This window comes from Scyliorhinus canicula, chromosome 21 (genome assembly GCF_902713615.1).
Source record: "Scyliorhinus canicula chromosome 21, sScyCan1.1, whole genome shotgun sequence".
Lineage (NCBI taxonomy): Eukaryota > Metazoa > Chordata > Chondrichthyes > Carcharhiniformes > Scyliorhinidae > Scyliorhinus > Scyliorhinus canicula.
The window spans coordinates 2,977,924-2,994,564 of NC_052166.1; the positions used below are offsets into that span (position 1 = coordinate 2,977,924).

Below are 16,641 nucleotides of genomic sequence, written 5' to 3' on the forward strand. Positions count from 1 at the left end.
AAATGTTGCACTGAAGCCCTTCCGAAGACTGCCCTGTTTTATTTTGAAATACATTTTAATGAAATACAACTGTATCTCTTCCATCAAATCCCCACTTCCTCAGTGAGCCGTCTCCTCAGTGCTAGACGTAAACATGAAGACCTTGTGGAGCATCTGGTTCAGTGACGAATGTCGGCAAAAGTGAAGCAACCTTCAGTACACCTTAACTCTTGCTGCTTGGCATTCTAGGTCAGAACTGGTCGTGTAGGAAACGAAGCAACCAGTATCCCAGCAAAGCCATAATTCAAATGCGCTTGCCTCCCGTGTGTGCCCCCTCCTCCTGCTTCCTGAATCTTGTCATGTCCCAATTGGTGGTGGTGAGAGCGTGGTCTGAACCCGCCTGGATTAGAGTAGGATAGGCTTGGCTTGAATTGTTGGGAGGCCTATAGTGGCTCTGGCATCCCAGGACACCCTTTAGAACTCTGTTTACCGTTCATAGGTTTTGGCACTGTGACGGGTGACTCCAGTCCCTTGTAATCTGTTGCAGGCTAGGCTAGTTTTGCTCTTTTTAGTCTCTCTCTCTCTCTTTCCTTTTCCCTCCCCTCTCCATATCCCTCCCACTGCCCCAAGCCTTGCTACCCTTCCCCTCCCAGCAATCCCCTCGCATAGTGCCAGAAGAATTGCTGCGTCACTTTACAGGGCTGTAGAATGTGTGAGCATTCGATATGTTCCAGAGTGGCGGGTGTGAGAATGCTCCCGTTTCAATTATGAAAAGTGTGTATTTTATTTTTCCCTACGCAGTACAGTTAAAGAACAGCAAACGGCGACGGCATGCAGCCCTGGAAATGAGCAAGAGTTGGTGCCTAGCACACTCTGCCGTGCAGTTGTACTGAGGCTTTTTGTATTTTGTGCTTTTTTGAAAAAACAAAACGAAAGTTACCTTTCAAAGGAGGACCGTTGTCCTGAAACTATTGGAAGAGGGGTTTGGGGGAGTGGGTGGATGATAAGAAAATCCTAACGTGAGTGCTAGACCTGAAATTACTGCTCTCCCGCTGAGGAGTTTAACCTGGGTTTTGTGCACCAACCAATATCCCCCCCCGCCCCCTGTCCAATTGCCAGTCCGTCAGGTCCTGGGGTACCACCAGCCTCTGATTCAACGTCAAGAGGGTTGGGAGGTTCAGCCAATATCCCCCATCAGCCTTTGCCAGGCTCATTTTGGTATTCTAGGCGACCGTCGTAATTAAACATTAGCTAATTTGATATGTTGAAGTAACAACAGAAAGTAGCTCATGGAGGAGTGAGCAAAGCCATAAAACTGAAAATTGGGTATTAAATTCCCTCTTTTTTTTGTCCTTTTTTCATATAGAAATACCCACCTAGTGCAACAACACTACACTTTGAGTTCTATGCAGAGCCAAGTGCCGAGGTGAAGTTGGACAAAAAGGTGAGGTTTCGTTTTTTTTCACCCCAAAAATATTTTGAGCAGACACTAGTTTAAATGGACGAGCCCAGAGCACTCAATCTCTCCCGCGCCTTTCACGTCCTCGTGATGTCCCAGTGAGCCTCGCAGCCAAAGGGGCAAGTAGTTTTTGCAGTGGAGTCACTATTTTGTGTAGGGAAAAGCCACAGCCAGTTTGCGCACTGCAGACAGCAGTGAGCTGAACTGCCAGTTAAGGTGCCCCGGCGGTGTTGGCTGGGGGTTAATTATACGGGCCGAAGGAGAGGGGTGAACGCTCCCTGATCCTCTTCCAGCCGTGGGATGTTTACACCCACCCTGGCCAACAGACAAGGCCTCGGGTTAGTATCTTCCTTTTATGCTACCGACGGAGTCATTCCCGCACCGAGGAGGGCAGAAGGTTATCCACACTGGAGGACGGGGTGACTTCTAAACTCCCTCCCCTGCCTATTGGGTGGTTGCTGACTTGAGTTGTACACACTAAATCCCAACATGATTCCTGACCTCTGCTGAATGAGTGCAACTCTGCTAGGGAGGAGGAAGTTACCAGGTGACACTCGCGTGCTTGAGAATCTTGCGGCAGGGTCGAGCTCGAATGCGGACTTCCCCTTGACGGAGGAGCTGAAGGGGCCATTCGGCCCCTCGAGCCTGTAGCATCATTCAGTTGGATCACACCGGACCTTAACTCCCATGTGGCTTAATTTTCATACCCAACAAATCTATCTTACAGTTTGCTATTGAGGCCTGGGGCCACCACAGCCTTTTGTAGGAGAGGTCCCAGTGTGCAATAACTGCTGCCTTGATTGGACTCCTGATCTATTATTTTTCTAAGACTGTGGAACGTAGAAATAGGAGGAGTCCATTCAACTCATCAGCCTGCGATCGTGGCATTTCTGTGACCTGATTCCTGACCCTGCCGTTGCCCCCATATTCCATAATGACTTTGGTTAGCAAATGTCTATCAGTCTCCGATTTAAAATTAACAGTTGATCCAGCATTAGTTGCTGTTCACAAACGAGAATTCCAAACATCTACCCACCTTGTGTTTCGAAGTAATTTCCAACTTCGTGGCTGAATTAAAAATAAATGTTAGAAAAATTTAGCAGCTCTGGCAGCATCTTTGGGGAAAGAAAGCAAGTCGATGTTTCTAGTCTGTAATGACTCCTCTTCACGACTCGCACTGGACCCGAAATCTTAACTCTGTTTCTCTCGGGCAGCACGGTGGCGCAGTGGGTAGCATTGTTGCCTCACAGCGCTGAGGTCCCAGGTTCGATCCCAGCTCTGGGTCACTGTCCGTGTGGAGTTTGGACATTCTCCCCGTGTCTGCGTGGGTTTCGCCCCCACAACCCAAAGATACGCAGGGTAGGTGCATTGGCCACACTAAATTTCCCCTTAATTGGAATTTAAAAAAAATAAAGTTAGAGTCTCCAATTATTTTTCTTTTTTCAATTAATGGGCAATTTAGCATGGCCAATCCACCTAAGTGGCTGGTTCAGCACAGTGGGCTAAACAGCTGGCTTGTAATGCAGAACCATGTCAGCAGCACGGGTCGATTCCCGTACCAGCCTCCCCGAACTGGCGCCGGAATGTGGCGACTAGGGGCTTTTCACAGTAACTTCATTGAAGCCTACTTGTGACAATAAGCTTTAATTATTATTATTACTCTGCACATCTTTCGGGTTGTGGGGTGAGACACGGGGAGAATGTGCAAATTCCACACACACTGACCCAGGGCCTTGGTGCCGTGAGGCAGCAGCGCTGACCACTGCTCCACCCTGCCGCCTATGGCATTCCATTATTTTCTGTACCTGATCCATGATGTATGAATGATTTGTATGCTCGGAGTCCTCCACTCCTTTTGTTCCCTCAGATAGTTTCTCTCTATCTACCAGCAGCAGGGTAGCATGGTGGTTAGCATCAATGCTTCACAGCTCCAGGGTCCCAGGTTCAATTCCCGGCTGGGTCACTGTCTGTGTGGAGTCTGCACGTCCTCCCCCTGTGTGCGTGGGTTTCCTCCGGGTGCTCCGGTTTCCTCCCACAGTCCAAAGATGTGCGGGTTAGGTGGATTGGCCATGCTAAATTGCCCGTAGTGTCCTAATAAAAGTAAGGTTAAGGGGGGGGTTGTTGGGTTACGGGTATAGGGTGGATACGTGGGTTTGAGTAGGGTGATCATGGCTCGGCACAACATTGAGGGCCGAAGGGCCTGTTCTGTGCTGTGCTGCTCTATGTTCTATGTTCTACCCTATGGGATCATGTTTATTGTTTAAAATGTCTCTGTTAGATCCCCTCAACCACCCAAACACGAGGGGAAGCAAACTGCTTGCGTGACTTGTCCTCGTAAGCCACAAAACTGAGGAATTGCTGTGTAGATTTTTCAGTGGCTGACTGGATGGAGGGACGCCAGGTAGTCCAAAGGTCTGTGCCATGTGGAGTGGGTGATGGTCGGGGATGGCCCTAATTAATTGGATTTTGGATACCCCATGCTTGGTATATGTAGACTTTGCGTATCGAGGGTCGGGCCGTATCTGAAAGTGGGAATGTGGCTTTGGTCGTTAACTGATAGGAGTTGCAGGATCCCCTCCCTGATGGATGGCATGGAGTGATGCATGGCTGCATCAATCTCACTGCAAATGGATTTTTCAACAGGTTATGTATGGGGGTCCGCCTGGTGTGTAATGTGTTCATCAGGTTTCAAACTAGGCAAGGTCATGCTTGCAAATTTGCGGCCATTGTTAAAGTAGACATTTGGCCTGCAGGGGAATATCTGCTGTCACGGGTTTATACACTCCCGTTCGTCACCCCGTGATGTCCCATAGTGCTTCAGAACCAGTTAAGTGTTTTGTGCAGTCACTGCTCCAGTAATCAGATGTGATCAGATAATCTGTTCTCATGATGCTCATTCAGGGATCAATATTGGCCGGACACCAAGGATAATGCTCCTCCCAAGGTAGCGTCATGGGACCTTTTAAGTCCACCTCCAAGGGCCAACATGGCTACGGTTTAGCATCTCAATCGAAAGCTGGCATCTCTTGACAGTGCAGCACTCCCTCAACTCTGCACTCGAGTGTCAGCCCATGTTCTTTGTGTGGCACGGTGGCACAGTGTTGTTGCATCACAACGTCAGGGTCCCAGGTTCGATTCCCCGCTGGTTCACTGTGTGGAGTTTCCACAATTCTCCCAGTGTCTATGTGGGTTTCCTCTGGGTGCTCTGGCTTCCTCCCACAGTCCAAATACGTGCAGGTTTGGTAGATTGGCCATGATAAAATTGACCTTTAGAGGGCAGCACGTGGCACAGTGGTTAGCATTGGGACTACGGCACTGAGGACCCAGGTTTGATCCCAGCCCTGGGTCACTGTCCGCTTGGAGTTTGCACATTCTCCCCGTGTCTGCGTGGGTTTCACCCCCACAACCCAAAGATGTGCAGGGTAGGTGGATTGGTCACTAAATTGCCCCTTAATTGGGGAAAAAAAATAATTGGGTACTCTAAATTTATTATTTTTAAAAAATTGGGGTTGGGGGTGTGGACTTAGGTGAGGTGCTCTTTGAGGGTTGGTGCAGACTCAATAGGCCAAATGGTCTCCTGCACTGTAAGGATTCTATGATTCCAGCTCTCAACCTACAGCCTTTCTGTCTTAGACGAGAGAGCCACGGCTGACTCGGCATGGTAAACAACTGATCTCGGTGTGCCTGTGACAGCGAGCAGGCCGTCTGCTCTTGGGAATTACGTGCTGGGCTGCGGACAGCAGTGTCTCGCATCAGCAACGTGACCTCATATGCTTTTAGATTCATAAAGCTTTTCTGGACTCTGAAGAGCAGCGGGTTCTCTTACTTGCTGCGAACAATCCACTTGTATTTAAAACAAACTGGCGAGCAACTGGGAGAGCAGTGCATATCTGTAGAATGGCTGGTGGACATTGAGGGGGCCAAAACCTTGAGGCAAATGCTTTTTTTCTGTTTAAAAAGATGAAGGTGTTTCAATGACAGTTGCATAACTGCGCTCCTGATGCTGAGAGGTTTAGAATCCTTAGTATGCTGGTCGAGGGCCCACGCCATACTGGCTGGCACTGCCACGTGCTTTCCGTCCGTCACTTGATGGGCCCCTCGAGTAGAGTAGTTGTTATTTGTGCCTTGGTCTGCCAAATGGCTGTATTGTTTGAGGCGTCACGGGAGTTTGGGAGGCAGAATTGGTACAGGTTCCCATCTGGGGGAGGTATAGCTTGCCCGTTGAGCAATGTTTGGGGTTTGACTGTGGGTAGGGCGAGGGGGAGTGTGCAGCCAAAGGTCAAGAATAACGTTAAGAAATTGGAGTAGGTCTTTTAGCCCCGGGAGCCTGCTCCACCATTCCGTGAGGGCTTGGCTGATCATTAACTCCACCTTCCTTCACCCTCCTCATATATCCCTGGCTGCACCAGAGATTCAAAAGCCTGTCAATCTCAGCCTTGAATATCCTCACCGCACAACATCTCAGCTCTCTGGGGCTGAGAATTCTGAAGATTCACAACTTGCTGAGTGACAAAATTCCCCCTAAACTCATACCCAAATGGCCGACCCCTTGTTCTGAGGATGTGCCCCTGTGTTCTAGATTCCCCAGCCAGGGGAAGGAGCATCTATCCCGTCTTGCCCTCTTCCAATTCCCTCTTACCCTTCCAAGCTCCAGGGTATACACGCCAAAATTACCCTCTACACAGGACAGTCCACTTGACCGTGTCACCTCACTGAAAGAGAGGGAAAACCTCCAGCTTCAGCAAAAGGCTCCCAACAGGATTGGATTTACTTTGCATCGATGGGGTGGTAAACCGAATTGGGTTTGCTTCAATTCTCCGCACACCCGCGGTTTAACTGTCCACTGCTTTCAATGGATCGGTTGCAGCTCCCAGTTCGGTGAGGGACTGCAACATTCTTCGATGTGGCGGAGCGTAGCATTGCTTCAACTTGTTGTAACCCCAGTCTTGTAACCTCTTCTGTTACAGGCCACAGCAAACAACACACTACACTATATTCATATAGAGCAGTTAGATAAGGTGAGTGCTTCTAACTTTCTAACTTGCGCTGTTGTGGAAAATGGGGTATGGCACATTTGGGAGGAGGGCGGTTAGTGGGGAAAGGGGTGTAAATTACTAAGGTAAAAGGGTGCCTGGAACTCACTGCCGGAGGAGGTGGTGGAAACAGCGACGATAGTGACATTTAAGGGGCATCTCGACAAATACATGGATAGGATGGGAATGGAGGGATATGGACCCAGGAAGTGTAGAAGATTTTAGCTTAGACGGGCAGCATGGTCGGCGCAGGATGGGATGGGAATGGAGGGATATGGACCCAGGAAGTGTAGAAGATTTTAGCTTAGACGGGCAGCATGGTCGGCACAGGTTTGGAGGGTTGAAGGGCCTGTATGTTTCTTTCTTCTTTGAAATGCTGCAAATGCATGTCTGGCATGAAAGCCAACAGGGTTGACATCTCGGGCGTTGATTCGGTGGGCAAGCCTCTCAGGAGCCAAGTCACTGGATTGTCGGAATAGTTGGGACATGGAGTGACTTTATTTGTCTCCCTCTCCACTCCCTTCCTTGTGCAGTGGCACTGAGGCCAGATGCGAGAAAGCAGATGCATACAGATATGTATATACAGGTACAGCAGTGCACTCCTTGGTATTGACACATTGGAAGTGAACACACAAGGACAAACTGTGCACCTCTCTATCTTTCCTGATGTGACGACGAACATGGATTATGTGTCCTCCAGCAGCAATTTCTGGGCAGCACGGTGGCGCAGTGGGTTAGCTCTGCTGTCTCATGACACCGAGGTCCCAGGTTCGATCCTGGCTCTGGATCATTGTCCATGCGGAGTTTGCACATTCTCCCCATGTTTGCGTGGGTTTTGCCCCCACAACCCAAAGATGTGCAGGGTAGGCGGATTGGCCACGCTAAATTGCCCCTTAATTGGGAAAAATGAATTGGGTACTCTTAAGTTTATTTTTAAAAAAGCTGCAATTTCTATTTCTAAAAACTGGTTTTTACTTCCAAAGTTTTCTCTTTGGCCTTGCTTTTGCTAACGTGAGGTTAGGGGAGGTGGCGGAAGGGCAGTATAGGTGGAGCAGTCCCTGCTGGGGTGGGGGTGAGGGAGGATGGTAGCGTACAAAGAAAGAGCATCCCTTAATGGGGCAGCAAAGAGTGGGAGTGGTGCTCTACATTCACGTTCTGCAGCTTCAGGGCTGGGTTGGCACTTGGCCGCTGGGCTACTCTACCTGTTGTGTTGTATCAAGCCTTTGGACTGTGAAGGTTCGTTTGTGAACTCTGAGCAAGAGTGTTTGTACCACAAAAGCTACGTTCTCATTGCTGGGCTTTCTTTTCTGTTCTCAGATATCTGAAAGTCCTTCCGAAATTATGGAGTCCTTAACCAAAATGTACAGTATCCCAAAGGATAAGCAGGTGAGTTCTGCTGTCTTTGCACTTGGCTCTGCCCGACAGTGGCACGCATTCCAAGCCACTGGTGGGGGAGTGACACGGTGGGAATATTTAGCGGTTGCATCAGAATACCCACCCCCAATGCTTTGTGTCTTCGGCGAGGGGGTTTGGAGGGTTTTTTATTTTTAGACCAGGTCAAGAAGCCCCCTTTCACTCTTGGGACCTAGGATTATGCGCAGTCCAAACTGATGAGAGGTGGAAACTGGCTAGAAGGATCGCAAGTGTTGTGCATGCCTCCAACCTCTTGTAACTAATTGGTAAGGCTTGCTAGATAAGGATGGACAAGTGTGAGAACTGGGGGGGGGGGGGGGTTGGTGGTGGTTATTGGGAGGCTTTTGCATATAGTTTGTGCCTTGGTTTGATGGAGTGGGGAAGGAGATGAAAGAAAAGATACAGGAGGAGGTCACATGGACACTCCAGTAAAGATCACATACCTCATTCTATTTTCCTATCGATTTCCATGTCCCTGTATTTCCCCGTAATATCCGAAAGTATCCACCAATCTCAGTCTCTGATATATTCATTGACTTAAGCATCCACAACCCCCTCGGGTCGAGAATTCCAAGTGAAGAAATTTCTCCTCTTCTCGGTCCAAAATGGCCGCCCCTTCTCCTGAGACTGTGACTCCCGTGTTCCAGACTTTCCAGTCGAGGGAAGGGAAGCGGGGAAATAGCTTCCCAGCATCTCGTTTCAATGAGTTCACATCTCTTCTAAGCTCCAGAGATTATAGCCCCATTCTGCTCAATCTCTCCTCATTGGACAGCCCTCCTTGCAGAATCCATCTGCTGTGTAGGCCATTGACTGTCTATAGGACCAAGATAAGATAGGTTATTGACTAATAAGGGGACCAGGGGTTATGGGGAAAAGGCAGGAGAATGGGGATGAGAAACATATCAGCCATGATCGAACCAACAACCATGATTAAATGGCAGAGCAGACTTGATGGCACGAATGGCCTTATTCTGCTCCTATATCTCTGGTCCTTTGGTGTAGGTACAGAGTTTCATGGAACTAAATTCAGAATGAACAAATGTAGAACATAAATAGCCTCTGTAACAGTGACCGTAAAATTATCACCGATTGTTGTTAAAACCCATCTGGTTCACTAATGTCCCTTTAGGGAAGGAAATCTGCCGTCTTTATCTGGTGTGCCCTACATGTGACTCCAGGACAGCCCCCCCCCCCCCCCAACCACCACCACCCAATCCCACAGCAATGTGGCCGACTCCTAACTGCCCCTCGGAAATGGCCCTGACTCAGTTCAAGGGGCAATCAGGATGGACAACAAAATCTGGCCTTGCCGGCGATGCCCACATCATATGAAATTAATAAGCCAACGTGACCAGTGAGGAGGCCCTCGGTGTATATTTATCTTGGCATCTCGCACCATCCTGTACCCAAGCAAGTAAAACAGCCCAATGATCCAAAACAATGCCTTCGTTATTTCATCAACCAGTGCACAAAAGGATTAAATTTCACACGACATACTCACTGCTGACGGGTATTGAGAGCACGTGCCCAATGATGGTGTCTGTTGTTCAATTTTGTGTATCCCCCCCCTACGGACCATTTGCCCAGGACCATTGCTAGTCCAGTGATATTACCGCCACACCACCGTCTTTCCCCCTACAGTCTGGACTCCCTGGTTAGCGATGTGTGGTCGCTGGCCCAGCATCTGGTGGGACTCTCATGTTGCAGGCCTGCCAAACAAGATAGCAACAGCGTTAAAAAGGCATCTTGACAAACATATGGCTAGGATGGGTATAGAGAGGGATGCGGCACAAGGAAGTGCTGAGGGTTTTGGCAAAGGTTGGTATCATGACCGGTAGAGGCTTGGAGGGCCAAAGGGCCTGTTCTTGTGCTGTATTGTTCTTTTGTTCACAGTGTCGGGGTGCAGTTTGCCCTGGGCTGACGTCACTTCACTGTCATTTAAAAAAATAAAATAAATTGCTCCCCCCATCCCTTCCAAAATCCAGGAGTTCAAAATTCAATCACTCCCACACAACGCTTTAGTGGGGTGCCTGAAATTGGGGAACTGCTGGTGCACCAATGTGCTCAGCTTATGGGAGCAGGAACTTAAAGATTGCCATACTGAATGTCATCCACAGCCTGCACTAGTGATCCGGATAGCAGAGTTCAAACCTCCCCCCGGCACCAGGGGAAATTTAAATTCTCTTGCTTCAATAAATCTGGGATTACAATGCTAGATGGGAGACTGTGGCATAGGGGTAATGCCACTGGGCTCGTAATCTAGAGGCCCAGGCTAGTGCTCTGGGAACACGAGCTCGAATCCCACCACGGCAGCTGGTGAAATTTCAATTCAACAAATGAAATCTGGAATATAAAATTAGTCTCTGTAATGGGTGAATGGTGACCGTTAAACTAGCATCGATTGTCATGAAAACCCATGCAGGGCAAGAAATCTGCCGTCCTTACTCGGTCTGGCATTTATGTGACTCCAGGTGCCCAGAAACCATTCAGCCCAGACTCTTAGCTGTCCTCCAAAATGGCCCTGGTGCGACACTCAATTGTCCAAAGATAGCTCACTGCCACTCATCTCCAGGGCAGTGGATAATGGCAGTAGATGCAAGAGGCTCCCACACCCCATGAGCAAATGAACCAAAACCTGTTTATCGAGGCAAATGCAGAATAATGCTGGAGGTTTTCCTGTTGTTACATGATGCCTGTTTGTTTTGTGACAGATGCTACTGTTTACACATATACGGCTAGCGCATGGCTTCTCAAATCATAAAAAGAGACTACAGGCAGTACAAGCTAGGCTACATGCCATCTCGATATTAGGTAAGTAGTCGTAAGCACTTTGCGTGTGTTATGGCTGGGGAAGTAGTTACAGTTGGATGTCAAGGTTAGCGATCCATTCAGCGGCTTCAGCTGATGCAGTGCGAATGGTGATGCCGCCAGGAACCGATTTCTTGAATCTCAGACAGTTTTTGGGCTTTGTTAACTGTCCTCAAGTAGGATTTTGTTGCTGTAGGCATCTGGAGGTTCAGTGTGTGCTCTCTCGAGAAGCTACTAGAGCTCTGCTGGCCTCAATGCCCAAGAAATAATCCTCATGGCTTCTCAGCAGTGGCCTTCAACCACATTTTGTGTGCCGGCTCCTGAACTGGGTTGAGCAGCCGTACTGTGTCCTTGGGTAAACCCTGGGATGAGCAAGGTGATGAGTTGCTAGTATGTTGACTCTTCTTCCCCCTGCTGGTACTGTCGGTTTGTGCACAAGGTCACTCTCATCTTGGCTTGTGGCGCTAGTATTCTGGAAGAGTTGCCAGCAGGTTAACATACGGTCAAGAGTTTGCATTGGGCTGTGTGGAGGGTGGTTCCCCCCTTTAGGTGGAAGGCTGACACGACAGTTGTGGCACAGAGAATAATCTACCTCCCTCCCAGCAGCCCTGTTTTAAAAAAAATAAAGGCGAGGTATCTTTTATGCTTGTGTTTATTTAGCCGTTCTGGCAGAAAGCACATGGCAAGGAGACCTGCCACCTTCATGCGCTGCATTTCTGAGGGCAGCACGGTGGCGCAGTGGTTAGCATTGCTTCCTCATGGCGCCGAGGTCCCAGGTTCGATCCCGGCTCTGCGTCACTGTCCGTGTGGAATTTGCACATTCTCCCCATGTCTGTGTGGGTTTCGCCCACACAACCCAAAAATGTGCAGGGTAGGTGGATTGGCCTGCTAAATTGCCCCTTAATTAGAAAAAAAATAATTGGTGCTCTAAAATTTAAAAAAAAGCAAGGCCTTGCTGGTTCAAATCAGGGGAATGACTAGGAGATGCGATCACAGCTCATCTGCGATGCCTTTTACTGACTAACTCTTAGATGGGGAGTAGGTGCTGGCTGGGGTTTATAATCTGCCAGGGTTTCTGACTCTTCTATCACTTTTTCTGCAGTTTACTCCAATGCGCTCCAAGAGTCTGCCAATAGTATATTATACAATGGTTTGATAGAGGAGCTGGTGGATGTTCTACAGATTCCAGACAAACAGCTGATGGTGAGTATGCTGTAAATGCATTTCTGTGTGAAAGTATTTTGTATGTTGCACTTTGAATCAAGTCCAAAGTAATGCTGAAAACTCGGGGTAGGAGTGGAGGGAAATTCAAGTGCACTAATGGTTAATAGAGAACAGGAAAGGCTGGCTGCAAAGTAGCAGCAGCGATTACAGCTGGAGCTCTGTGAGACTGCAGTTTGATTCCTACCTTCCCCGCCCCTGCCTGCGAGCGCTCAGCTGGCCAGGCAGTGATGCTCTTACAGTTGACTTCAGCATCCCTCACCCACTCGGGCATTGGTTTTCTGCCCTCGGCTGGAGTATTACGTTCAGTTCTGGGCGCTGCATGTTTGGAAGGAGTCATAGAGTCGTACAGTGCAGAAAAGGCCCTTCAGCCCACCGAGTCTGCAACGACAGTAACTACCCCTAATCCTGTGCTAATCCTATTTACCGGTACTTCCCATAGTAGCCTGGGAAGCAATTCATTCGGCCTGGGGATTTGTCTATTTTTAAGCCCTTCAAAGCCTCCAATACCTCCTCACCGATGTCAAACTGCTCAAGGTCCTCACAGTCCTACTTCCTGAATTCTGCACCTGCATATCCTCCTCCTGAGTGAAGACTGATGAGATATTTATTTAGTGCACTAGCAATGTCCTGCGGTTTCACAGACTAATTTCCCCCTTGGTAGAGACCCTACACTTACCCTGGTTAACCTCTTCCCCTTAATGTATTTATAGAATATCTTGGCACAGTGGTTAGCAATGCGGCCTACGGCGCTGAGGACCGGGATTCGAATCCTGGTCCTGGGTCACTGTCCGTGTTGAATTTGCACATTCCCCCCATGTCTGCGTGGTTCCACCCCCACAAACCAAAGATGTTAGGTAGATTGGCCACGCTAAATTGCCCTCAATTGGAGAAAAAAATTATTGGGTACTCTAAATTTACTAAAAAAAAATCTTGGGGTTCTCTTTCTGCTCTTCTAGTTGCTTTCGTAAGGTCCTGCTTGCACTTCCTATATTCCTTCAAGGCCCCAGTTGAATTTCTCCCTATGGACTTGCTAAAAGCCTTTCTCTTCCTTATCCAGTCCTGGATTGTCCTAGACATCCAGGGTTCCCTGAACTTATTGTTCCTTCAGTTCCCCCTATAGGGAAAATGTTGGACTTGTCACTCCCCATTTCCTTTCTGAATGCCCTTCACTTCTTCCTCAAAAGCTGTTCCCAATCAACTTTGCCCGTACTTTATTAAAACCTACCATGCCCCAATCCAAAACCGTCTTTTGCAGGCCATCTTTTTCCTTGTCCAAAACAAACTTGAACCATACCGTGTTGTGGTCGCTATCACTAAAATGCTCCTCCACTGCCGCATTGAACACTTGCCCAGCTTTGTTCTCCAGAAACAGATCCAGCATTGTTCCATTTTTAGTCCATCTATATATTGATACAAAAAACCTCCCCTGAATAGATTTCAAGAAATTCGCCCCCTCTAAACCCTTTACACTATGACTATCCTAATTTATGTTGGGGAAGGTGGAATCCCCTATTATAATTACCTGATTATTATTCTTACACACTTCAGTAAATTGTCTACATATCTACTCCTCTATTTCCCACTGACTCTTTGGGGTCCTATAATATGCTCCCAGTAATATGGCTGCCCCCTTTGTATTCTCAAGTTCAACCCACCCAGGCAGAATGTGGCAACTAGGGGCTTTTCACAGTAACTTCATTGCAGTGTTAATGTAAGCCTACTTGTGACAATAATAATTATAATATTATTATTATTGTCCTCATTGCAGTAATTGGACAATATACATAGGGAGAAAGGGTGGAGAGCGGTGGGATGTTTAAAGCATAGTAAAAGAAGCAAAAGTGAATGAACCTTTTTACGTGGCGAGCTTTTTGGGTTTGAAACGCCCTGATTGAGAATGCAGTGAAGGCTGTTCCAATCAAGTCATTCAAAAATAAACTAGAATGTTATCTGAAAAAGGAGAATGAGCAGGGGAGGGAGAGAAGTAGTGGGGGGGGGTTAATGGCACGAGAAGAGTTGCTCATTCGGAGAAACGTAGGTCAAGACACAATGGACCGAGTGGCGGACCCTCGTGTCGTGGCGGTCCTGTGACCCACCAGCACATGGTTCTATGTGGCAGTTCAAAGCCTCTTCCTCTGGGAATCGGGCTTTTCCCAGACCCGGCAGGACTCGGTCTCACTGAGTGAGATGATGGGCATGCCTGAAATAGGAGGAAGCACTGGACGGGGCTTTACCCTGCATCCAACTGAAGGCACCGTTGCCTCGAATTAGCAATTGCCCGTGAATGTAGGAATCTGAAATGAGCAGCGTTGGGATAATATAAAGCACCAGCCATGATTTCCTTGGTTTCAGAGCGAATCAATCCTCCCTCCATCGTTGTTCTTCCCTTCTTGCCAGGATATTAAAGCGGCTTCTTTGCGGACATTGACGTCGATCGTTCATTTGGAAAGGACACCCAAGCTCAGCAGCATCATAGACTGCACGGGTACAGCATCGTACCATGGCTTCCTACCGGTGCTGGTACGGAATTGCATCCAGGCCATGATTGGTGAGTGTTTCTCGAAACTAGTGTGCCTGTTTACAGCGGCATGACTTTGTTTTCTTTTCAGAAGCAGTCCACGTTAACCCACCTTGAGATGGCTTGCAGTCCGCTCAGGACGCCCATTGCACATTAGGAAAGGTGCCATGGACATGCAGGGAGTAATCAACACCAAAATAACCTATTTGAATGTTTTAATTTCCTTCTTGCAAATCTATAGTGTGCGCTATTGCTGCTGTGTTAGCCGTCGCCTTTTGAGGATATGATTTGTTCACGCTTTTCCTGCCCATCTTCCAAAGTAACATGATCGGAGCCACAGGGCATCTACTAATATATCCTTTTTAAAAAAAATAAATTTAGAGTACCCAATTCATTTTTTTTCCAATTAAGGGTAATGTTGCGTAACCTATCCACCTATCCTGCACATCTTTGGGTTGTGGGGGCGAAACCCACGCAAACATGGGGAGAATGTGCAAACTCCACACCGACAGTGACCCAGAGCCGGGATCGAACCTGGGATCTCGGCTCCGTGAGGCAGCAATGCTAACCACTGCACCACCGTGCTGCCCTTACTAATGTATCATTGATCAAGTGGGGTGGGGTTGTATTGCAGTTTTTGCTTGCTGTATCTCTTCTGGTGGGCACAATCTCTTGACTTTTGGCCCAAGGTTAGGAGCTACAATTGGATTTGAATTATCAGTGAAATAATTGGGATTTCAATCTCTAAATTCTCGTTTTGTCGATTGTAGCAAAAACCCATCTGGTTCACTAATGTTCTTTCGGGAAGGAAATCTGTCGTCCTTACCTGGTCTGGCCTACATGCGAGTCCAGACCCACAGCAATGTGGTTGACTCTTAATTGTCCTCGGGGACGGCCAATAAATGCTGGCCCAGCCAGCAACGCCCACCTCCCATGGATGAATAGTCTAAAAAAGAATTCTTGATGAAGGGTGCTGAACATTGACAAGTTGTTCATTCCAACATTCGCGTTGGAGCTGCAATCTCCTGGTCGCACTCCAGTTTTATTGCTCATTTGGGAGGAGGTTTCTAATTGGAGTAATTTTCTTGTTTCCCTGCTGTGTTTGCAATGACCAATTAAATATTGGTCGGATCATCACTTCTCCCCACTGAATAATTAGCCACGAGGTTTGAGCTAAAATGCTGCTGTACGCTGATTGTCCCTCTCTTAAAATTCATTGCCGACAGATCCATCAATGGAGCCATATCCTCATCAGTTTGCGACGGCACTATTCTCGTTTCTCTACCACCTGGCGAGTTACGATGCTGGCGGCGAAGCCTTGGTCTCCTGTGGAATGATGGAAGCTTTACTCAAGGTAAGATGTTGTTTGGTGTGGCACGGAGAAGGGTTTTTAGGGTAATCTCTTTCGAGCGCCACTTAACCTGCTATTCTGTAGAAGAGGAAATAGACTCGCCTGCTTGAACGTTGAGCAAAGCAGTTTAACAAGCCTTTTTTGGTCACTGCTCGTGTACATTTTGTTAATAGTTTGTAGTGTTATACTGTTAAGATACAGAAAGGCATTCTTTAATTAAGTACTTTGAACACTTGTAAAGAGAGACTGCTGGGTCACTGGGCTAGGAGGCAGAGGTGTGCAATGCTGTATTTTTTAATTAATTTACGGGATGTGAGTGTCGCTGGCCAGATCAACATTTAGCGCCCATTCCTTGTTGCCCTCGAAGGTGGTAGTGAGCTGCCTTCTGGACCCTAAAGTATAGGTATACCCACAGTGCTGTTAGGGAGTACAGGATTTTGGCCCAGTATTAGTGACGGAACGGGGATATATTTCCAAGTCAGTTGAGGGTCGACTGCTTTGCTGTGCGTGGGTCTGGAATAACATGTAGGCCAGACCGGGTAAGGCCGGGGGATTTCCTTCCCTGAAGGGAGATTAGTGAACCAGATAGGTTTTTTAAAAAACAAAAATCGATAATGGTTTTGTGATCAATGTTACTGAGCTCCACTTTCAATTCCAGATTTACTAATTGAATTTAAAATTCCACCAGTTGCCATTGTGGGATTTGAACCCGGGTCCCCAGAGCATTTCCCTGCGTCCCTGGATTGCTAGTCCAGTGACGCTGCCACTATGATGCCATCTCCTCAAATTTTAGTGGGCTCCACCTAACAAACATGTCTTTCGGGACTTGTGGGAGGAAACCGGAGCACCCGGAGGA

General features: G+C 48.0%; 1 protein-coding gene across 1 annotated transcript in view; it reads left to right on the plus strand.

Annotated features, from left to right (window-relative positions):
* huwe1 (HECT, UBA and WWE domain containing E3 ubiquitin protein ligase 1) overlaps positions 1 to 16,641 on the plus strand; it is a 191,086-nt gene that overhangs the window by 29,358 nt on the left and 145,087 nt on the right. The window contains exons 7-13 of the mRNA XM_038782552.1: positions 1,346 to 1,423; positions 6,406 to 6,456; positions 7,789 to 7,857; positions 10,596 to 10,695; positions 11,795 to 11,895; positions 14,314 to 14,464; positions 15,661 to 15,788. Of these exons, the coding sequence (XP_038638480.1) occupies positions 1,346 to 1,423; positions 6,406 to 6,456; positions 7,789 to 7,857; positions 10,596 to 10,695; positions 11,795 to 11,895; positions 14,314 to 14,464; positions 15,661 to 15,788 (678 nt within the window). The remainder of the gene's footprint in view (positions 1 to 1,345; positions 1,424 to 6,405; positions 6,457 to 7,788; positions 7,858 to 10,595; positions 10,696 to 11,794; positions 11,896 to 14,313; positions 14,465 to 15,660; positions 15,789 to 16,641) is intronic.